This window comes from Hemibagrus wyckioides, linkage group LG04, assembly GCF_019097595.1.
Source record: "Hemibagrus wyckioides isolate EC202008001 linkage group LG04, SWU_Hwy_1.0, whole genome shotgun sequence".
NCBI classification, from domain to species: Eukaryota; Metazoa; Chordata; class Actinopteri; order Siluriformes; family Bagridae; genus Hemibagrus; species Hemibagrus wyckioides.
The window spans coordinates 12239708-12263693 of NC_080713.1; the positions used below are offsets into that span (position 1 = coordinate 12239708).

The window sequence follows — 23986 nt, forward strand, 5'->3', positions numbered from 1 at the left end:
GTTGTATGAGATTTGTGTTTTGATTAGACTATGTATACTTAGAATATATATTTTTATTTTCTCCTACAAGTTTATTTTCAGGGAAAAAACATGACAGAATAAATAATCCATTTTATTCATGTTCAATATATCCATGACTGCAGATGATATATATTAAAAATGGGGTAGAATATATTAACCGAAATGGAGATGAAGTCTACTGGGTGTGTCACTCCGGGTATTCACCTGACACAGCTGTCTCTGATAGGCTGCAGTGCTTGGTTTGTTACAGTTATCCCACAGCATCACTTTATATCATTCTGTGTGTTTTCCTTATGACCACTAGTGGTGGTGCTGTACTTCACAAAATAAAAAAATAAATGCTAAAATAATAACAATCATAATCCTCTTTAAATCACAAATAAGACAATGTGGGCACCAAAACAAGATCTTGTCCTAATTTGTTTCCCTATTTTTAAAAGACGTAACCCTGCAAGCCCAATGACATGAACCATCCCTGCATATACAGTAATTCATCCTAACCATCAACTTGAGCATCCTGTTTGCATCCCATCTTTGTTCTTCTCTCATACTATCACAAATGCCTAATTTGTCTTTGGTCTTCCTTCCTTACTGTCTATTGTTTAGTTTCTTGCATTTATTTTCTCAAGAACCATTTGTCCAAACATTCATCTCATGTGAGAAGAGATGCTTTGCCCCAGAGCTAGCTACTGACTACTTTCCTGCAGCAGTCACCGTTCTAACCTTAAGCAAATAATGACCACTCTCCAGAAGACTAAAATGATTAGTTTTATGATTCATTAGTTCCTTCAATCTGTATACAAGAAGAAGACAATGACACAAACATGAAGCTTATGTATAAACACATCTGTAAAAGCACATTTGTTTTCAGATGTCCTACTGTAAACTAGAGAAGAGGGGGAGTCAGTGTGAAAAATGCTTTGAAGTAATGTTATGATCTGGCTGCCTGTTCCTATCCTGGCTCCTGTTTCTCAACAGAAGCCTGAATGACTCTACAGTCCAGACGGTTTAACCTCAAGCCAGAATCTTGCAACAGAAAAAGCATGAAACCACCTGAGAGTGGCTTGGCATGAATTATATATGACCACAAAGTAGCAGATTCAAGCGAACTACCTTAGGCTTTTTCTCTCTCCAACCAAATATAGGAAGTGATCATCAGTGGTAATAAAGGAGTCCTAAATCTTCAGAGAAGGTTACTGCATGTGTAGTGTAAATGCTTGGACCTAGGACAATGTAAATCAGCTGGCCATTGGCACTCACACATGCAGACCAGTACTAAGCCCCACTATGCGGCCATGAAGCCAGCACCACTGAAGCCCTGTATGGACCCATCAGGTATTATTACATATTGTAGCAAATTTTCTAATTTTTACAACAGGACTCCAGCTTGCTGAATTAGTAAGTGTTGACATCAGCACAACATCTGCTTAATTACTGGAATGGAAGTGAAGCAGTTTACATAGTGATAATGAATATTCCAGGGTTCCCCCCAAAAAAGACCATAGAGTTAAAAAACCTGGAATCAGGTTTACAGAGAAATGCTCCACATATATGCCAGAGATGATTTGGTTCATGACCCTAGCTTTAAGAGCAACCTTGTGCATTACACCTATTGGTCTGTATACACAGGGATTCTCTGGGTCCCTCCAGACCCAGATATAGAATCTCCAACCACACAAAACAGCCGATAGTTTGCCACAATAGGCCCAAAAGGTCAAAAGGGCATCCAGGCACTCCATTGGCTTAGAAATAACAAAGGACTAGTGAGAACTGAGAGGAGGAGCTATTGTGTAAATAAAGCATTCAGGAAGTCTTAGAAGTGATCAATCAACATGGTTGTTGCTGACTAGTAAGAGGCGGGTAAACTGCTTAAAAAACAAAGAAGGTCTGATAGATGATGTCCTGTTATGCTGGTCTGGGATAACCTCCACTTCTTTCAAATCTTGACTTCAGTTCTGCGACTTGGTGAAAAATTGCTTCAGGATCAGTGATAGGGAATTTTTTTTCTTTAGCTATGAATCTGAGGAAACTTACCTCACTGCTCCTAGATAACTGAAAAGAAAGAAACACAAACACACACAAAGAAGCAGGATACACTCTCTACCATATCTTCTTTATATTATTACACAACTTTACACATACAATGGCTGAACTCCACACTGTGTGGAATGTGTGGGAAAACTAAAAACAAAAATAAAAATAAGTATTTCATCCAAAAAGCATAAATAATATAAAAGACTAACTTTTTTTTCTTAAAACAGATACATTCATATGAAAGAATATTTTACTAATACAAAAAATAAATAAGCCATCTAAAGAGTTTTTCTTTTTTGTTTTTAAAGTCCTTCGCACAGATGGAAAAGAGACATAGCACTTCCAAAATCCATTCTTCTGTGCCTACACACTTCCCCCTCCATTCCTCCCTCATTCACATCCAGCACAGTAGGTCAGTATAGTGTCCTTCGGGTAAAGTCTGAGCATTTCAGCGCTGGCTGTTTCTTTTTCTCTGAATACATTTTTCATGTTTCTTCATTGTCTGCTGTTCTTGTATAAGTATATGCATGATTGTGTGTGTGTGTGTTTGTCTGTTTGTTGATTGCTGCCGTGTTTGAGTTCAGATCTCCTGTGCTGTAGGGTGGATAAGGTCTCCATTTAGACTTGCGGTGGAGATCCAAATGGTTTTCTCTTTACAGTCCAAATCAGATAGGTCCAGCCTCTCCAAGCACATCAATGGCTCGTCTGAGTTCACACACTGTACTGAATCTGTATGAACACCATATGAAGACACACAGCAGGCATGGGAAGACAAGCAGAAGTCAATTAGTGTGTGCAAAACTGTATAGTAATACAGAATGTAAAAAATTGCACTGTAGCAATTTACACTGCTCGGTAGTTACTCTGTGTCAAGGGAAATAATCTGAATGAGCATCTTTATATCATGTACAATATACAGCCAAATGTATGTAGACACCTAACCATCATACCCAAATATATGGGCCTTCTCTAAACAATGTATGAGTTGCACACAAATGTATAGAATGTCTTCGTATGCTGTGGCCTTATGATATCCCTTCACTGGAACTAAGGGACCAAAACATGTTCCAGAATTACAATGCCCCTGTGTACAAAGTGAGCTCTATGCAGACCTGGTCTGCCAATGATGGAGTGGACTAACACTGAGCTTGGACCTCAACACTTTTGGGATGAACTGGAATGCAGACTGTGTGTTACACCTCCTCATGTTACATCAGTGCCTGAGCTCTAATGCTCTTGTGGGTGAATGAACACAAAACCCCTACGGCCATGATACAAATCTATTGGAAAGCCTTCCCAGAAGAGTGAGGGTTATTATAACAGTAAAGTGGAACCAAACCTGGAATGGGATCTTCAAAAAGAACATAAAGGTATGATGGTCAGGAGTACACAAATTTTAGCCATATAACATAGTTCAAAAGAGGCAGATTACATAACCATTATATTTTTGTTTTAAAGGTTTTAATTAAAAAAAAACAAAAAAACACTAATGTTTCTGGCTCACCTCCATTATAGTTGATGCCTGGCACTTCTTGTCCGATTCCACTCTCAGAATTCTGGGATGATAATGATGATGAGTCTGAGTTCACCTGCATTTGCTCTCTGTTCACATCCACCCTCTCGCAAATCCCTTGGTGTGCTGAGCTGTCATTACCATGGCACAGGAGTGAGCCATGGTTCAGTGGCACCATCTCGAGACCATCAAGCTGGCAAGGTACCAAGTGGTGCTTTAGGCCACCTGAGAAATTGCCATTGGCTTTTGTGTAACACCTGGTCAGAAACACAGAAATGCACATGAAGTTTTATTTATTTTTTCTTTACTTATCCATGTTGTTAAACTGCCAGTGAGTCAATGTTCAAAGCAAATGGAGTTGTTATAATCCAAGGAATGTTTTATACAAGTACTATAAAAACCACTTTCCCAATTAAATCAGCTTCCAACTGACTCAGCTCCCGTATGCATTTTATCAAACACAAGGCCTGTGTATTTATGCTGAGTGATAAAGCTGTAGTCACCTTCTTTCTTATACACACACTTATACAAGCACGTGTCTAAACCCAAAAATTTAAATATACACACAGAATCACAAATTCTTGTAAATAAACAAAATCACACATGCACACACTGCAAACTCTGAATGACTTCTGCTCTTATCAGTTCCATTCACTCCGGCGCTCCCCACTGACTTGTGGGAAGTTGAGAAATAAACAGTGCTGTCATTAAGAGAGTTGCATGGCTGCACTCCGAATAAACTGTTAGTGCTACACACACTAGAAGAGATAAACAAGCTACACTGATGGACGTATGCCATGTTGGTGTGTGTATGTCTGGACCAGAAAAGACTCTTGAGACCCAGATGATTGGCATGTAGACAGAATGAACACTTTCACCGTAGTTGCTTTTCTCTCACCTGTTGTTGTTACAGAAGTTCTGGCAGTTCATGCAGTCAGAAGAGTCCGTCTGGGGTACAGATGTGTACATGTTTCCTCGCTGTTACAGCAGAAATGCAATTAATTAGATACTTTCACTCTAATGTTACGTTACAAGCTATTGTATAGAAAAGAATACTGACTATAGTTCAGCAACTCACGTTTTTCCAACCTTTCACATGCAGTTTTACGTGTTACCAATTCAACATATAAAGATCCAGCACCAAAACAACATAAAAAACTAATTCTTGTGTATCTTCTGTATTATATTTCTGATATATAACTCAGTAATAAACATAAACCCATATATTGGGTACATATAAACCCATATAAATTTGTACAGCCAGACAGTGTGTCTCTATTTACTCACACTGTGCATATGGTGAGGGTGTGTATGCTCAAAGTCCACGGTGCTGTGGGGCAGAGGTGTGTCATGTGTGTGGGAATGTCCCAGACTGTAGAGAGGGCCTGAGCCATTTAGTAGTGTCAGACCATTGGGGAGTTTATGGTGGAGGTGATGGCAACCCTGGGGCATGACAGACCCACTGTTCCCGTAGCTACCATGTATGCTGCCGTTGAACTGGCTGGAGCCAGATAGTGTTGTGTATTCCATAATGTGACCGTTCATCTCAGCAGACTGGTACAGGTAACCAGGAGGATTGTATTCTAGACAGACAGAGAAATGAGAAAGAGAGAGAAAAAGAAAAAGAGAGAGAAAACAAGAATAGTGAAAGAAAGTTTAATATATTTTATTAAGTGTTGTCCCAAGAAATGGAACATATGAATATTCATGTCCTCAAGAACACATTAATGTTTGCCAGCCTATTTCTGTAAATGGGATATGTGGGCTACTACTTTTACATGCACAGCCCAAAGTATTTACTCTGTTACTCAACCCCATTCAGAACTTCACAGTGCCTGTTGGTGCAGGGGAAAACGTGGCAGTGGATCACTCCACAGGCCTGGACTGGGACTCACTGTGCATGCTGTGCTGCTGGCGGTTTCTCCACAGGCACATGATGATGAAGATGAGCAGGATGAGCACCATGACACCCAAAATGCAGCCCACAATCAGGTACAAGACGCCGCCTGCTGAAGAGGTTGAACTGGGTGGATACACGACTGGTGGAGTGAAGGGCCGCTGACTGGGAACACCTGGAGGCTGACGTGCTGTATAGATCAAAACATAGAGAGAAAGAAATAAGAAAGAAAGAATGGCAAATCATTCACTCTATCCTAGAGCAGTATGGATGATGACACAACAAAGTAATCCCCAGGGCCAAGTCTTAGTTATTTTTCAAAGGTATTGTTTTCTGGGTTTTAATAATCTTCTAAAAGCCAAACACAATTTCTCAAAAGATCTTTACAAATCCACTTTAAAATGCATTACAGTAACTTCACTAGCTTCCAAAGATTTAACAGTTAAATTGCTGCTGAAGTGTTATAAGGCAGCCAGTCCAACTGTTTGAAAATGTTTTAGCAAAATTCAGTTTTTTTGGATAGACTCCATGAGGAACATGCACTTCAGCGAACAGTGTCATCCTTTGGATTACTACATTAGGAATGGGAGATTTGAATTTTCTGTTTCATTTAATGTCAATACAGAGCTACATAACACTATTTTCTTAAAACCTCCCACAAAACCCTTCTTAAAACTAGCACACTTATTTTTCACAGCTCCAGACCTTGGGACATACTGATATGCTTCAAACAATCCACTTATTATTAAGCCTTTTAGAATGAGCTAGCTAACATTAGCTAGCATTAGTTAACTTTGCTAGCTTGCTAAAGCACACAGTTAAGCTTCAAGTGAAGATTTGTACACCTGCCATGTATTGGTTGGGTGCTTGACAAACTGCTGTCATGACAAGCTGATTATTCAGTTTTGCATATCTTACGGCTAAGAAATATACACTTTGCTACTTAGTCCTTATTAGCTATAACACAAGCTAATTTATAATAGCTGCTGGTGTTTCAATGAAAAAAAGAAAAAAAAAAAGAGTTAAATAGTGGCTTTTAGATTAAGCAGACTCAAAGTAATGACCTGCTGATCATGTGAATGGGTATGACAATCCATTTATATAAACTGCTTTCTATCAATAAATAACAGAAAAAGAAGTACCATTCTGTGTACACTCTAGAGACACCAGATCAACAACCATGCCATTGTCAAGGTCATAGAGATGATGATATCCGAATTCAGATGTTTGACGTGAATATTTACTGAGGCTCTTGACCTGTATCTGCATGATGCTGTTTCCACATGAATGCATGAATAATTGCATAAATGTGCAGGTGTACATTTATTCCTATTAAACCATGATATTGTAAATATACTGTGTATATACATACCATGGATTTCTTTATACCTTCCCAGCTGTGATTATAAAATGTAAGATGAAAGGAAACAAACAAGCATTTACTAAACAGTACTGAGCAGCAAGTTTCTTACAGGTTCAAAGCTTTGTGCTAATAACAGGTCACTGTGCGTACTGAGACTTGTTTTGATTACCCCAGGCCTGTATTAATAACAGTCATTAGATCATGACGTAAAGGCGATGAAGCACAATGTGTCCCATTGTCTCCGTCTCTAATAAACCATTGCTGTGTTCAGGTCTGTAATTACAGCAGTGGCTTTTATAGCCTCCTGTAGTCTGTTCAAGTATAGCATTCCCATATCAGTACAATGTTAGTCTGTCTCTCACCTTTGGTTTCACAAATCATCACGTTGCTGTAATCGCTTTCCCCAGCATCATTGTAGCACTGCATCTTGATGTCATAGGATGTCTCGGGTTGAAGCTGACCAATCATGTGCCAGCGTCTGATACCTATAGGGGTGTGAAATGATAGGGGGAATGTTACACTGGGGCATAATTCCACAGGGCAGTCTCGCTTAAGTATGCGCACAAGTCTCCCTCTGTTTTCGTCTTTCTCACCATTTCCACTCTTTCTTTCTCTCCCTCTTCTCCCTACGTCCCATGATGCTTCAGACACATGCTTTACTACAGACAGACTCCTTATAAGGCAACTTAATGTTTGCTCTGGCTGGGCTTCAGTACACACACTGCACTGTGCATACACTCTGATCTCACAGATGAACATGTACACTCACTCTGAGTCAGCTCTTTAATCAAAGATTGCAGGAAAGAGTTTCATGAGCTTATGCAGAGATACACACATATACACACTATATACAACAGCACAAACATTAAGAAGCATGGATAGCTGTTGAGGCTTTGGACATTTGAGGCTGACTTATCTGACTGAAGGTATGCATGTATTTCTCCCAGCTTGTCAGTTAAAAAACAAAAAGACAGCTCTCAGGCCAGAGAGAAATACAAAAAAAAAGAGGAGGTTTAAGGATCACTGTCGACATTCCCTCAGCTGTGTAAGCCCCCACTCCCTCTCATTGTCTTGAGTGCAGGGTTTCAGTTTGGGCCCATTAGAGGGGCAGCCATTTACTTAATTTTTTTTTACCCTGGCTCATTACGACATGCTGCAGGTTCACTGCACGTCAGTCAGCAGACATATCACACCGAACTTCTATTACCCCCAGACATACACAGACAAAATATCCATGGCAACAAAAAACACACCCAATTTAGCACAGATATACATGGAGAACAGAACAACATGGAAGATGAAAGCACTTAAATGGTCATGAATCAGCATGAAGAATGGACTAGCTGATGCACTGGAAAAATTTAAAAATAAAAAGACCAGCATGAGGCATGAATCCTTCCTACCTTCTATTACATCTTTCTTATAATCACCATCATTGTCACTGTCTGTCGGTCGATAGTAGATGTAGAAGCCCTGGATGGGGGTGTTGTTGTTACTGGAAGGGGTGTACTGTTAAAAACAAAATGAAGGAGAGATACAGAAGTTATCAAAATGCTGAATTACCCAGAATCACTCTGCCAAACACACTGAACCTAAAGGAACTAATATTTACAAAGAAACCCAGAAAGAATCAAACCACATTCTCTCATGCACTTTCAACTAATTACTTTTGGCCTTCATTTCCTTAAAACAGAGCACATTCTCTTCCCATTCCCACACTCGAAAATAGACCTCACTATACTCTGCTCCTTATAACTGCTTCTTGACACAGCCCCTAATGGAGTGCTGCAGGAATGAGTCCTAAATCCTGGAAATGAGTTAGCGTTTTTGCACTTCCGGTTCCATCATCCCAAAGGCAACAGGTTTCTTTTTTATGGGTGTCTGGTTAAATGCCAGAAAAGAGTTCTGTGGTTAACATATGGTAGTTTTCAAATGCATTCTATGACATAAAATGCAACAGTAATACCTTACTCATTTTTCAATTTTCATTTTTAAATACATTACTTTTATTCAGTTATAGCTTTTAACTTTAGCCTTTTTGCTTCTGATGATTGTCTTTAGGCTTTAAAATTCATAAAAGATGTGTCCATTTGTAAAGATTATTTTGATGAACAAAATGTGTAAGGGTCCTAAACTTTTTTTTAAATCCCAGAGTTTATTATTTTAAAATAATCCAAAAAAAGCAATGGAATCTCTTATTGGCTTTTTGTCAGGGAAACCAGGGTGATGCTAACCTCCAGGTTATCCTACAAAAAATACGTCAAATTGATACGACTAGCCAACGGGTTCTGTATTGAGCACACTTTTACATCCTTTCTAATGAAATCACACTGGGCAAGGTTTGTTAGCTTCCTGTGCCAAGCCATGCTAGGTGGAAAAACAGTAGAGCAATATACTATAGCGATGACACAAAGAAACTTATAAACCACAGAAATAAGGGGGATAAACCTGACAAAAATAATTATAATAAATATAAACAAATATTCCTTGTCCATGCCATTGCAGTACTCACAGTCCATCGCACCATGATCTGTGTGTCACTGACAGCATCAGTAGTAGAGATGTGAGGACCAGTCACAGGGCGGTTGGACACGGGTGAACTCGTCATCGCTACCTGGTGTGGCTTGGAGGGGGCGCTGTGGGGACTCTCCCCATAGATGTTCATGGCAATGACACGAAAACGGTACGTGGAACCTGTGGATGGAACAGTGAAAACCGTTAACAAATCTGTTAACGTGCTAAAAAGTGCTATTCATCAAACACACCCGGGAATCATGCGTTATGTGCTAGTGCTTTGGAGTGTAGGGTCTATGGACCTGCAGGGGCCCCTGAAGCATAGCCATAGTTACAGTAATAGAAATCCTAACCTACCATTGTCAAAAATATTATATTAATTTTCAAGTTATAGTCACAGATATATAGTTATCAAGGATAGTTTGACTGCTCCCTTGAACAGAATTGGTTTAATCCAAAGATCAAAAACTCAAAAACAAATACACTTAAAAACAACGTCAACTTGGACCCAATATGCTCTGTTGATGGAAAGTGGAATAAAAACTATTTAATAAACAGACAAAATATCATTCTACCCATTTAAACATCATTTATAAAGAGAATCTGCTGAGATTTGGAGAATTTACTTTGCATTTTAATGGGTCCCTGGCTACATATGGTTTGAGACCTCCTGGTACGTGTTGTTTACTCATATGATTAAATGCACACTGTTAGAATAGCCTGGAAAAAAAATGTTTGACATCTAAGCTTGTAGCTGTGGTTTTTTACTTCAAGACTTTTCTTCTTCTCAGTGCTTGACAAGAAGAAAACTACAGTAAGATTATTTTTCTTGTCAAATGAAATGTTGTAGTCCAGTACTGGTGTATCTGGAGGCTATCCAATATCCTTTTTCAGTCTCTGTGAGAATAATGCATCCTTACATGAAACATTTCAGGCTGCAATAACATGTAGTATGTGTGCAGTATATTGTCTTTCAAGTGAACTCTTTCTAAAACTAAAACATTTTCGTACTAAGGTTAAGGATATCTTTTGATTTGCTAGGTTGATATTTTAGGGTTAGCTTTTAGTTGCAGGCATACCAGTGTCTAGTGTAATACAAGTGAGTATGTGCAACTCGACCTGCTTCTAAGTTGCGCACTTCCACAGACAGCTTGAGAGGTGAGATGTTATCATCAGCTACGAGCCAATCCACATTACGGCCCTTCCTGTACTCTACACGGAAAGCTGTGATTGGAGAGCCACCATTGGCCCGCGGGATCCATGTGACGTAAACTGAATTCTCTGACGCCATAGAGATGGTTGGCCGATCTGGGGCCTCAGGAACTGCAAGACAAAACAAACTAAGTAAACCTGAAACCGTAAACATAAGTATTTTAGTTTCTTGACTGAACATGAAAAATGGCCATGTTTCCTGTGAAGTGGAAACTGTTCACCATCCATCTTGTTAAAAGGATCAAATGCACACAGAGACAAAAAGAGCAGCTAAAGAAAAAATAAACAGAAACACACACAACATAGACAAACCACATGCCAGAGTGGAGCATGTACTTACTGAACGGGCTCTGGGCCATAGACAAATAGAGGCAAATAGAAAGAGAAAGCCAGGAGAGCGGGTTAGTAAAAACAACAACAAAAAAAAAAGATTTATATTAATTAATGGTAAATCAAAGAAATACAGTCTCGCTCACACACGAATCCACATACATGCCTATACATTATACAAACTAAATCTAACATGCACTCTTAGTTACAATCACAGTGTTCGATTGTTTCATTCTGTTTACTGTCAGACTAATCATTGTGAATGTTTTCATCTGAACAGGTTACCTCTCTCAGTGATGACCACTCCATAGTGCGTATTGATGGTTTTTTTTTCTTCTTCAGGGGGTTTCTCAGGCAAAGACACAAATGGGGCCTTGGAGGGATTCTTGTTGGCGGAAGAGCTCTTCTCTAAAAATGAGAGAGGGGAAAATGTGAGAAAAGAAATAGAGAAGGAAGCAGAAAGGGCATGGGTGAAAAAGTAGACAGAAGTGCTGGGAAGAGATCTGCAGTGATTTATAGCTGTGTTATTCCCTCTGTGGACAGCGGCTTCACTGTGCCAGTGCAGTGTGGAGGCCTGTATGTCTCATTTACCCTTACTGACCTGCCATGCGTTTCTGCACACAGTTACATGTTTTCTAATGGAAGTGACCCGACTCTAATAAACTCTGCTCTGTGTACCTAGCTCTATTAAACAGGGCTGTTCAATTGCAATGTACATGTATGTTTATGATAATGCATACTATTACATGATCATCTCCCACTTTGGAATTGGTTTATTGGGTTCATGTATATACAGTATGCATGCATTACATGTTAGGCTGTACAGAATAAAATACTGAAACAATACATTAACAATACAAAAGTTTATATGATGCTTATGAGGAGGGTTGCCAGGACCCCTGTCCAAATTACTCCATACAGCTCTATATAGCTAATGCAGACCTTAACATATCTCTGCTGGCTTTCCAAAACGAATCTTTTCCTTAATTTAAAAAGATTGTAAACCTTGTGTGATTCTATTAGAACAAAATACCGCAACACAGCTTATATAACAGTTTGTTAGTGTCTCCAGTAAACTTTTCTGAACTTTCTGGAATGTAACAAATCCCAAACATAAACTAATAAAATAGTGAAACTTTAGTTCTGATATTTACAGCTGGAGACCAAACCTCCGAATGTTCCAACATTTGAAGAGCATATCATATTTTTTGTAAAATTATGAGGTCTTTATAGACATGGACTGATGCCTATACAAATCAATGCAGGTTTGTTTAATTAACATTTAGTTAACCTTTAATATATGTAAATGAATAATAATACTAAATTTGCTAATATTAATTACAGGTTTATTTATTCTGTTTATATTAAATGCTAAGTTTTACAGGTTAATTAATGCAGTAAATAATTGTAATTGAAAGAACCTCAAGAATATGATGGGTAGTAGACCATTATCAGCACAGCAGTGATACTCTCTTATAAGATGATTTTAACAACTCATCGTTGCTGGGTTTGGAATAGTGCACCAAACCCCAAACAGCTTGAGAAAATAAGACAGTGGATGAAATGAATGACTGAGTGTAATCCTCACCCTTTCCTGTTCGAAAGGTAAGCATGGCAGGCTGGCCCTCACCAGCACTGCTCCGTGCTACCATCAGCACCTCATACAGGCTAGAAGACTCCAAGTCTGACAGGGGGAGGCTCCTTTCACTACCTGGAACTCTTACTGTGTACCAACCGCCTACTACGTTGCCCAACTCATCCACCTATAACATCATGCAAACACAATCAGAGCTTGGTTATAAATCAATATGCATGACCAGATATTACATACAGCATAATAAACAGACGTGCTGATGTTGATCTGGATTTCTGTCCATCTCTGTCCACTTTCACTTTACTTCACCCATATTGGTAATTTTAAATCAGAATGATGACAAACTGTGGTAATGCCTGAAAAAGTCTCATTTAGATTCAAGCAGACTTTTTCCATACTATTGACTACAAAAAGCTCTAAAAGGGGTAGCTGTGAAGTTGCCTGCTTTGTCATGATTATCGTCCAGCTTTTGATAAGATGGAAATGATGGAGATGATGATCCTCAGTAAGCAACTTTGCATAAAGAGATAAAAACTGTTGACATCACACACATTCACATAGTAAAAAAAAGAACAACAGTGGATTGGAGAGAAAAAATGCATATAATCTATATTTGAGGGTAATACAGATACTCGGTATCAAATCACAAATCAGTGCATCCTTTGCACTAATCCTAATTGCATACTTTATCAAGTACATTTCCAATTTCATAGAGCAGGCAGAATCTTGGAAAGTTAATGCATTATTATAAATCACTAATATGCAAATATAAATGTCTTCCAAAGTGCATGTCCATATAAAGTGAAGATATCAATCACCTTGCGATATTTAACAAAGTAGGCGTTGATTGGTCTTCCCCAGTCTCGCCCTGGCCGCCACTCTAGATCATACGCATTGGGCCTGTGGGTCTGTGGTGGACTGATAATGATTGGAGCCTCTGGAGTGGGTTCGTCAGTGGTCCTCTCTGGGAATGAAACTTTTGCAAGACCATCATCAGAAGGCAGGAACAGCCCCTCTCCTTCATCACTCTGAACTGGATGGACAGTTGGTTGTGTGGACACAGTAGCAGCCGTGGTGGAACTGGACGGAGTTTCTGTCAAAACAGTTGTTACATAGCTTTAGATAAATACGTAGATTTTTTAAATATGTGTTAAATATCTAATGCTAAGAACAGTAGTCCTATTAGTAACCCTTTAAGCATGTTCACACCATTTTTAACCCATGATCTCACAAAGAGCAAACAACATTTTCAAAGGTTTTTCTTCATATACGCTATACTCGAATGGTAAAACTAGATCTTTAATAGTTAAGGGAACTAGTAGTACTGAGCACAGTGTTGAGGACAATAGTCTCTATATGGTGCTTCCAAATCCTTCCCTGAAAGTATGTGAGTAATCTGCTGAGCACACTTGAAATCTTTAGAGACCAAGCTGGAAACTTTAACACCAATATGGAGCTGTTTCAATCGACACAGTAAAACTCAGTGGCCAGGACTTTAACAGCACTGCACAATGATGCTTTGTTTAGAATTTCTTATTGAACTGAATGCTATCTGCAGCCAAAGCAATCCACCTGGGAAATATCAAAAGCTGGAAATGTTACTACAGCACATCTTAGACAGGCAGTTGGAAGATGAAACGTTATGGAGATGAGTGATGCCTTGAAACAGTGTAGGATTGTCGTGTGTTTTGCTGTTTGTTAGATGAATGAATTCTGTATCTCTCTCTAGGTCTGTATCCACAAGCCAAACAGAGAAGACAGCTGAATCTGGGTGAGTAAAAAGCAGCATTCAGAATTTTTTTTTTTGTACACAGCGGACAGTGAAAAGATAGATTGAGGCATGATATCTCTACATCTCTTATCTGTCCTGCTTCTGGGTGCATGGCACTGGTTTACTTTACAAAACAAACAGCTTTAGATCTGGTAACTGTAGAGCAAAGGATGGGCCTAAAACAAGCGCACTTGCATTCCATCCCATGTGTTTTTTTTTTTGTTTTTTTTTTTATAGTAAAGCCTACCACTATGTCCTTGCGACAGGAAGGAAAAAAAAAGATGTCTGGAAAATGAAGTGATTCATGTTTTTATTGCAGAATATAAATGTATTCACTTCCTTCAGTTCAGATGACCTGTGGAACTTTCTGTCAAGCCGCCTATATTCTAATGCGCTGTAAGTGAGCAAGTTAACTATGTTTCAAAGCAATAATGTCTTCCAAATCAAGAAATTGTCATTTACAATTTTCAGCAATAGCCATTGAATAGGATTTTACTAGATGTACTTCAGCTTTTGGGTGTGTTACATTGCAGAAAGATAAAATGCCACTATATAAAGCTGGGATATCCTCACAGCTGCTTCTGCAAAGCTAACTGGCATGTGACTTTTCTCTTCTAAAAAGGCTTTGTTTTAAATCAGTATTAAAAAGAATCATTCAAGAATGATGAAAGGGCAACTTAATGCACTAGGAAGAAAGGACGATCTGCCCGGTTATGCATATGTGAGCTGACAGACATGCATGATTAGCTTAACGCCATCCCTCCCATCCTGAGAGCACTGTTAACTTTGGCTTTTGACCATGGATGGCTACGGCAATGTCGGAATTCAAATTTGCAATCACCTGGTGCAAACAATTTAAAGTGTTTGAATACTTTGAGTGTTTGCTGAAATATGGAAACCCTCTACATGAGATTTGGCATGCTATCTAACAGCTTATTATTGCATATTTAAAAAGCTTTAACTTTTTAATACATTTTAAAATCACTTTTCTGTCTTTAGACATTTTAAAACAAATTTTAAGCAATTTTTAAAAAATATAAGTATATTTTATATGAAATAAAAATCTTCTTATTAAGGTATTATTATTATTTTTATTTATGTAAATAAGTATTGTATTTATTTTTACAATTTACAATGTTTTATGTAATTCAAACACAAAACTGTGTCATTCATACATATTTTCTATAATGTTAAATACTATAAACAAAATATTATCATTTTGATATGTTCCACCTGACATTTTTAGGGTACTGAAACCCTTCTGGGAAATGAGTGAAGCAGGGCAAGATTTAGGGTCAAAACTTTACCTCATCTACTTTCTGTCCTAGGGATGTTGCAGAATATGAATATGATTTTGTAATGCACTTATCACTCTGACTCAGGTCTTCTTAATATCAGTTAATGGGGGAATGTTAGGTGTTCTGTAAACATTACCAGTGGAAGACTGTCCTGATATCTGGCACCGAAAGAAAAAGGGAGAGTGAGAAAGTGAGGGAGTGGAGAGAGAGAGAGAAACCAGTGTATACAGTAAATCACTTCCGCTCGCCCACAATCAGCAAGCCTTGACCTATTCGGATCTGTGCTCATCAGAAGCCTCACAGATGTATTTCCCAGCAGGCCCTGTGCTCACAACCTGAGAAAAATAAGTGGGCTGTCCTTTGAGAAGGAGCGAGTGGCAGCATGGCCAGCTGAGTTATAGAAGCAAGAACAAGGCCTGCTTCTATACCTCTGTCATTACAGGACTGACCTGAGCTCATTATACACACCATGTTCCAAAGGCTTGTGAGGAAGCCTTGCCTAAACAAATCCAAAGATCATATTTCATATTTTGTTCAATGTATTTTAGCCTCATGTTCTGTTCAAAGCTCCCTGGTTCGATCCTCAACTATCTGTGAAAAGTTTTAAACGATATCCACATGGGTTACTCATGTACTGGCTGTGCACCGAATAAATGACACCGAATAAATGAGTATACATAGAGCCTGAAAAACTGGAATGTATATTACTCCCTCACACCCAGTGTTCCCAATACCTACTGATCCACTACAACCTTGAGCAGGGTAAAGCAGTTATTAAAGAAGGATGAATGTATGAATGGTCTGTTCACTGCTAAGGAGCAACTCAGTGATGCAGTTTATTGTACGTGTATCTTAAAGCAATACACCTCTACTTAATTTTTGACAGATGCTCTAAAACTATTGTTGGTGTTAGTGAAAAAAACTGAGCAGTTAAAAAAAAAGGCAGAACAGATGAGCTAGGCGATGAACTATTATTTTAAGGCACATTTTTGGGGCTGCAGTGATAGATCTACCAGACAACTGACCCTGCAATATTTTTCCATAATACACTCCTCCAGTATCTGAGACGAGCAACTTTACATAAACAATCATGAGTTTAAGCCGACCTGCATTTTATCAAGACCATATTCTCTGTCATGCAAGCCAGAAAAAAAAAACATTTGGAACTGACCTCAGCTGTCTTTTTTTTCGAACATAAAGCTTGCATATCACTGCCTTTATCAATCACGCTCAGAAATGCAGGGCAATGCTGATAAACAGAGCTGGAGCAGAATGGGGCAGGCTTTTGCATATGTGTGTGTGTGTGCATAGGTGTGTGTTAATAAGTAGAAGACCAGTTTTGTGCAAGGTTGACAGCTGGGTGGTCTGCTTCTCATCATAACCTTGTGCAGTTACTCCTTACATTCCGCTGTTCGAGAGCTTATCCACGACAGTACACACAAAGCTCACTCTCATGGCTCTGGTGCTGCCCGCCAAAGACCTCTCTGCTCCCGCAACCCTCCCCCAGCACTGCTGCAGCCAAAAAGCCTGTCTGCGTCCCATAATCCTCCTTCCAACTCTTCGACAGAGCCTGGCGTACTCCCACACCCCTCAAACACTAATCTCATATATCCCTCACTGACACCACAAATAGAAATTTGAGAGTGCTGAGTAATGAACTTTTGAATGATGATTCTTCAAAATGAGACTTAATAGAATATCAAGAAAGGATTTTTTTTATGCTGATTAAAAATAAAATATTCTTACCCAACTGAATGCTAAGTCTAGCAGCTGATTGTACAGAGCCAATCCTATTGTCTAGCACACACTGGTACATGCCCTGGTCCTGGGCAGTGACTGAGAAAATACGCAGGATGGAGTTTGAAATCTGTAGTCGTGATGAGGATAAAACTGGGGAAGAGTTGAAGAGCCAGCTGATGTTAGGAACAGGATTTCCAGAAGTGGCACAATTGAATTGCACAAATGAGCCAGATTTCACAGTCTGGTCACTCAGACCTCTTATTATAACAGGAGGTCCTGTGGGAGAAAAAGAAAAACAGTGATATTAATTTAGTTTGTTTTCAAAGTAACACCACAGCTGTGTGTATATTTACACACATTAACCTATGTTTTGACCACCCAATATGACTCAAATATGAAATATGACTATGTTTGCTACTCCATATGACTGAACTCACCAAGCACATCCACAGTATAGTTAGCACTGGCTACACCACCTTCCTCTGGTTGAACAAAGCAAGTGTAATTTCCTCCATCACTTATCTGAACATCACTCAGCACCAGATTACTATGCAGAAGTCTCAGTCTGGGAGCAAGAGGCAGCTCTTGGCCATCCTTCAACCATTTAACAACACGAGAGGGATTTCCTGATACTACACATTCCAGAACCAAGGACATGGACTGTACCACTGTCAGGCTGACAGAGTAGACTGGATATACTATCCCCACAGGGGAAGGACCATCCGATTCTGTGAAGGGGGAGACGGGTGAGCTAAACGCAATCCACGCACATCAAAACAATTTTCATATTCATGTTTGCCACAAAGGTTTTTTTTTTTTTTTTTTTTTATAAACCCAGCTTACTTTTCACTAAGAGCTTAGTGCCATAGGGCTCAACCTTGACCTCTCTGGTAACAGGATTATAAGCTCCACATTTATACATGCCCTGGTGCTCTGAAGAAACAGAGACTATCTGAAGGTTTCCAGAAGGAAGGATTAAATATTCATCTGAAAAATAAAACACAAGTTAAGAAAACATTAATGTATGTAGACGTCTGTGTTATAGTCTTGTTATATTCTTCTGGGATACTGTGGTATACCTGTAGACTCTTCCAGCCATTTTCCCCGTATTCTGTAACGTGGCAAAGCCCGGGGATTACTCTGAGGTAGCTGGCACTCAATAACAGCAGTGTTCCCTTCTTTTTCTACTAAAGACCGCCGTTGGGTCTGTCCAAACTCCTTAATACCTAAATGTACAGTGAAACACAAACAAAAATAAAATTGTAATAATATAAAGTAAAACATATTCAACCTATTAACTGTACTACAAAAACCCTTTTCAGTTAAATATTGAAAGTCGAGTGTGGGCAGCTGAGAACATGTCCTCTCTTCTGAATAATAATAAATCATTATCTGCATAACCAATCAGTCTGGTGAAACATAGGCAAGTGCTGCTCCTGATAACAGTCACTTCCCGACAGCAGCCCACATCACTTCAGAGGAAACCTCCAAGCTAATAAAGGATACTGCTAAAGAGGTGCATGAACAAAAAAAAAAGCTTCAACTTCCTTCCCTTAGTAGCCCTTGATTTGCAGTGTGTTTGTCCAGTGTGTTAGCAGCTCAGACATAGCCTTTTGTTTTTGTAGTATTTCCTTTTTATTCTAAAGTACATCCATGATTGAGTGTTGGTCACGGGTGCAAAAAATATGTGGCAAATATAATTTTGATTCCATTGTACAGGGTTGTGTTATACAGATATAAAAAGTGTACACACCCCTGGTCCGATTGCAGGTTCGTGTAAAACATTAAACACAGATAATCATTGCAGGTCTTTTTCCACCTTTAATGTGACATAGCAACCAATAAAATCCAAATGAAGAACTGTTGAAAAATTTTTTGTAAACATAATGTTTTTAGGAGGGAAAAAAATGGCACCTGGCTGGGTGCATGTACCTGTGCTCAGACTCACTGTAAAACTTGTGTTTAAAAGTCATTATCATATATCTGTCAAGAAGTAATTCTGATGAACCCCAACTAAAAATTAGTGTTTTCTAATGGATTTTCCTGATGTCATTTTGGTTTCATCCAGCTGCTAATGTGATGGCTCACAAAGGGCATGCAGAGGATCTCATTGTTAAAAGAAATCAGAATGATTATCAATCTATCAATCAGAAGAGTGGTACAAAAGAAATTCCATAACATTAAAATGTACCATGGAGCACTGTGAAAGCTATCATCAAGTGGAGAAAATGGGAGTCGCAGTGAAATTAGCAAGAACAGGATGCCCCTCCCAAAATGACGAAAGGACAAGATGACGACTGATCAGGAAGGAAGCCCAGAGACCTATGGCAACATCTGTTAAGTCTAAGTCACTCCCTGCATGTGACAACAATCTATCATATTCATCACATTTCTTGGCTATAGAACAGGATGGCTAGATCCAGCCTAAATCACCCCAAAGCAGAACCTTTTGGGCATAAATCTAGAAGATGTTCGTCACAACATGGAGACAGCTTAAAGCCCAGTGAAGCAGTGAAGCATGGTGGTGGCAGCATCATGTTTTGAGGCTGCTTTTCTTCAGCTGGCACTGGGGGTCTAATCAGGACAGAGGGAATCATGGATGCTCTCAGATACACTCTTTCACCCTAAGGGGATTTCTATGCAATTTCTGTCTGAATGACACACCCAAAATGAAATGCTCATTATTCTGCCAGGTTTACAGCGAAATTGACAGAAAACCATCTAAAATGTAACGAAAACGTGTTCATAAAATCAATTTAAAAAAGAGAAATATAGAAAAAGTAGTAAGGAAAAAGCCCAATATCTGTTGACATCCATCGTTCAGACTTATGACAATATGAGCAGTCAGTTAGATGCACGACAAAAAGACCGGAGCGACTTGGCAAGAGCCAGAATGTAATAGCCAGAAGAATGGTTCTGAGCATGTCTGTAATGGAAAGGCTTGTGGTGTTCTCCCAGCAGCACTGGTGACTAAAGTAAGCAGAAGAGTGACCAAGCACAAAATTGTAACAGGGTGTTGTGTGCCCTCAATGTGTACAGGTCAACCGGTCTGGTTCAAACCAACAGAAGGGCTTCTGCTGCACAAATCTCAGAAAATTTTAATGATGTTTACAGTCGGAATTTTTCACAACACACAGTGTATCCTACCCTGCTGATTATAGGGCTACATAGCCCCAGAGCAGAGATAGTTAATGCCTGTCCACTATCAAAAGAATGTGGATAGCCAGGCAGGTGCGTTGTTTACCTGGTGAGGAAATGGCACAAGGATGCGCTGTGGGATGAACACAAGCCAGTGGAGGGAGTGTGATGCTCTGGGCAATGTTCTGCTAAGAAACCCTGGGTCTGTGCATTCAGGTGGATGTTGAGTTGACATGTACTACTTACTTACACATCTACAAGGAAATGATGGCAGTGGACTCTTTGGACAAGAAAATGTGTCTGCTACACTGCACACTTTGCTCAGTATTGGTTTGAGAAACATGACAAAGCATTCAAGACATTGCCCTGATCTCCAAATTCCCCTGATCTCAATCTGATCAAGCATCTGTGTGATGTGCTGGAACAACAAGTCTTATCTGTGATCCCTGCAGCTTACAGGATTTACAAGGACCTGCTGCTAACGTCTTGATGCCAGATAATACCTGGCAACTTCAGAGGTCTTGTACAAACTATACCTTGCCTAGAAGGTTCTATATTTGGCAACCTGAAGAGGACCAACAGCATATTATTTCAGGTGGTCATAAAGCCACCTTGTGTGTGGCGGAGTGCTACAGGGTATAGAACTGAATAGCAACCAAATAGAGATATTTCTAAAGATTTTAGTTTCAGATATCCAGTGGTTTCAAGCTTTCTTGACAGATATGTTTGGCGTGTTTTAGCATAGTTACAGATCCAGTTAAAGTGCAGTTAGGATCATGATATGTCTAAAAATTTGTCTAAACATAAAAGCTTCATAAATCACTGTGAATTTCCTGTGAGTACTTATAAGCAGTTTTCTTTTTGCAGCTATTGTTTATGAAACTATAGGTACAAATGCAATGGAACAAATGATATGACTGCAATGTGTGCTAGTGTGTGGGAGGTGGGAGTCTTGGGCTTTAATCTGCATGCATGAGTTCGAAAGGAGGATGTTTTAAGCTATATGAAAATAACTTGGAAGACCTTGCTAAAGATGTTTCCTTTAATCCTTTTATCCTGAGCAGAACAAGCAAACATCTTTCTCTGACTATCCAAATTGCAGAGTATTTTTTTTACACCTGTTATATTTTGCAAAATAAACTTTAGTTCATAGGACATTTTAGATTTGTTTAATTTACTGTCAATTCCAGATCCCATTCTTTCAAATGTTAAATTGCTTATGATGATGTGCATTCATGAGTTTTTGAAGGGGAAGTTTTATGTCTTAATGTGTGTCTATTGACTGGCTTCCTTTCTTTAGTATTTTTAAAATAATGAAATGCCTGTTTTTCATCAACTCTTCTTGATGGTATTCTTAGTCCCTGATCCACTGAAACAGCAGGAGTTTAAGTATGACCCATATATGAAATCCATATATAATGTGTGCTGTTATATTATAAAAAATATTAATAATAATGAAACATGTTAGAATTAGCAGGTTTGTTGAGTAATTAACCAATAACAAGGTCAAGAACACTTGCAAAATTGAAGGCAGGACTAGCTAAGGACAGAACGAGTTATTAGCTGTAGCTAAGGTCATTATTAAAAAAAGAAAGAAAAAAATGCATCAGAGAAAGATGTTTGCTTGTTCTGCTCAGGACAAAAGAAATAATTAATATTATTTAATTTGTCAATCTTAAAGCTGCAGACTCCACATATTTTAACTCAAGTACTGAGTGAACTGAGAGGGTGTCAGAGTGGGAGTGGTCTGTGTGCATACCTGCGATGGTTACCCGTGCCCACTGGCTGGTAATGGAACCTGTTTCTGAGTGTGCTACACACTGGTAAGTGCCGGTGTTTTGTGGCTGTAGAGAAAGCACGGAGATTCTGTCAGACCGAACCTCCACACCAGGTAGTGACTCCAGCTCTAGGGCACGACCCTGGAACAACCAGGTGACTGTGGCTGAGGAGGGATGTACCACACAGTGCAGGTGAACAGTGCTACCCTGCTTCTGAACCACAGAGGCCGGTTGTGTGTGGAATAAGAGAGATAATGCAACTACAGGGAAGAGAGGGAAAGAAAAAGACACAGAGGAAAAAACAGAGAGAAGATATATCAGCAATTTATAAAGCAGAGAGAACATACTGTATATCAGCAATTTCACTGTTTCACTCATAGCAAAGCAAAGCGTTGAGCTGGAGTTGAGTGCTTTCATATATGCATGGACTGAGATAGGAGAGGGACATGTGTAGATATCAAGGAGAACATTAAATACTGAATCCCTGCTGTGTGTGTGTGTGTGTGTGTGTACACTCACAAGGGCAGTTGAAAAGAAGGGTCTGGCAAATGCACAGTGCAATCGACAGAACCTTCAGGCCTCTTAGGCCTCTGTCTTCCATGATGCTGCTTCACCTCAGGACACTAACCAGGGGTCTCACACACACACACCGTCCACATGCAAACCTGCAGAAAAAAGGGAAATGAAGATTTTTGTATATTCAGATTTTATTCTGCATTAAATATTCGCTGCTCTGTCTTCAACAAGAAGATAATGTTAGCCTTGGTTTAATTCACACCTCACTGTGTGACGCAATATTATTGTGCGTGTGTGTGTTAGAGAGAGAGAGAGAGAGAGAGAGAGAAACATACATAAAAAATAAAATGACAACAAAAAAAATCATAATTCATAAAATCCATCACTTTTTTAAGGAACCAACAGAACTCCTGTTTACATGTAACATTCTGTAACTTTATTCAGTAATTCATATGCAGTAAATACAGACTTCTTAATCTCAAGAGTAAAACTTAAGGCTACACTATTAATCCCCAACAACACTCCCAATACGCATCGTGACACATCCTCCTATGCATTCCTTCATCTTGGCTAGCCTTCCCCCCATGAGAAATCTCTTACTCCTGACTCCCACTGAGAGACTCTCCACATTCACACTCTGGAATTCCCACTTAGTCTGTTCTCTGCCCCTTTTGTTTCATACACTTACTGTCTCCCTCTATTAACACCCTTTCTGTGTTTCTCGCAGTCACTCTGCCTGGGATTCATGCCATCATCCACTCTTAATATCACTCTCCACTCACAGTGTGTAGCTTCCTTACAGGTTCACTGTAGCCTGAAGAGCAGACATGGGGTGCTGGCTCATGCTCTCACACATTCACACAGACACACATTAACACACTGATGCAGAGAACCCAAATAGACAGATAAGAAAAGAAGTGGAAGGAACGTAATGAGAGGCATTCCTCCTTCCTTTTGAACCAGCAGCCACCCCACCCCCATTCCAGGCTCCACCTTCTGTGTCAGGCCCAAGCTAATCTGAGGGCCCTTTGATCACCCTCTCCTGGTTTGTAAGTGTGGTTTGGCTAGAGGGCTGAGGACAATAGCCTTCCAGCTGAGACTTTCACAGTGTGGATGCCATGGAGCTAGATACACAGTGCAGGTTGCTTAGCTCGGACAAATTAAAGCAGTGACACACATAGTTCACTTTTGCTATACGCTGAATACATTTGGGATTAAACAATTAATATGAAACAACAGATCAGATTTTCAACTTCCATTTTCTCAT

At 39.4% G+C, this 23986-nt stretch overlaps 1 protein-coding gene across 1 annotated transcript in view; it reads right to left on the reverse strand.

The window, feature by feature from the left end:
- Window positions 1-2108: 2108 nt before the first annotated feature.
- cdon (cell adhesion associated, oncogene regulated) overlaps window positions 2109-23986 on the reverse strand; it is a 38531-nt gene continuing 16653 nt past the window's right edge. The window contains exons 2-19 of the mRNA XM_058387729.1: window positions 22723-22868; window positions 22185-22463; window positions 18367-18513; window positions 18131-18274; window positions 17725-18015; window positions 17294-17563; window positions 13297-13571; window positions 12473-12647; window positions 11170-11292; window positions 10462-10665; window positions 9341-9522; window positions 8232-8337; window positions 7191-7313; window positions 5464-5655; window positions 4856-5151; window positions 4467-4546; window positions 3560-3825; window positions 2109-2784 (exon numbers count right to left, since the gene is read on the reverse strand). Of these exons, the coding sequence (XP_058243712.1) occupies window positions 2636-2784; window positions 3560-3825; window positions 4467-4546; window positions 4856-5151; window positions 5464-5655; window positions 7191-7313; window positions 8232-8337; window positions 9341-9522; window positions 10462-10665; window positions 11170-11292; window positions 12473-12647; window positions 13297-13571; window positions 17294-17563; window positions 17725-18015; window positions 18131-18274; window positions 18367-18513; window positions 22185-22463; window positions 22723-22804 (3384 nt within the window). The 5' untranslated portion in view covers window positions 22805-22868 and the 3' untranslated portion in view covers window positions 2109-2635. The remainder of the gene's footprint in view (window positions 2785-3559; window positions 3826-4466; window positions 4547-4855; window positions 5152-5463; window positions 5656-7190; window positions 7314-8231; window positions 8338-9340; window positions 9523-10461; window positions 10666-11169; window positions 11293-12472; window positions 12648-13296; window positions 13572-17293; window positions 17564-17724; window positions 18016-18130; window positions 18275-18366; window positions 18514-22184; window positions 22464-22722; window positions 22869-23986) is intronic.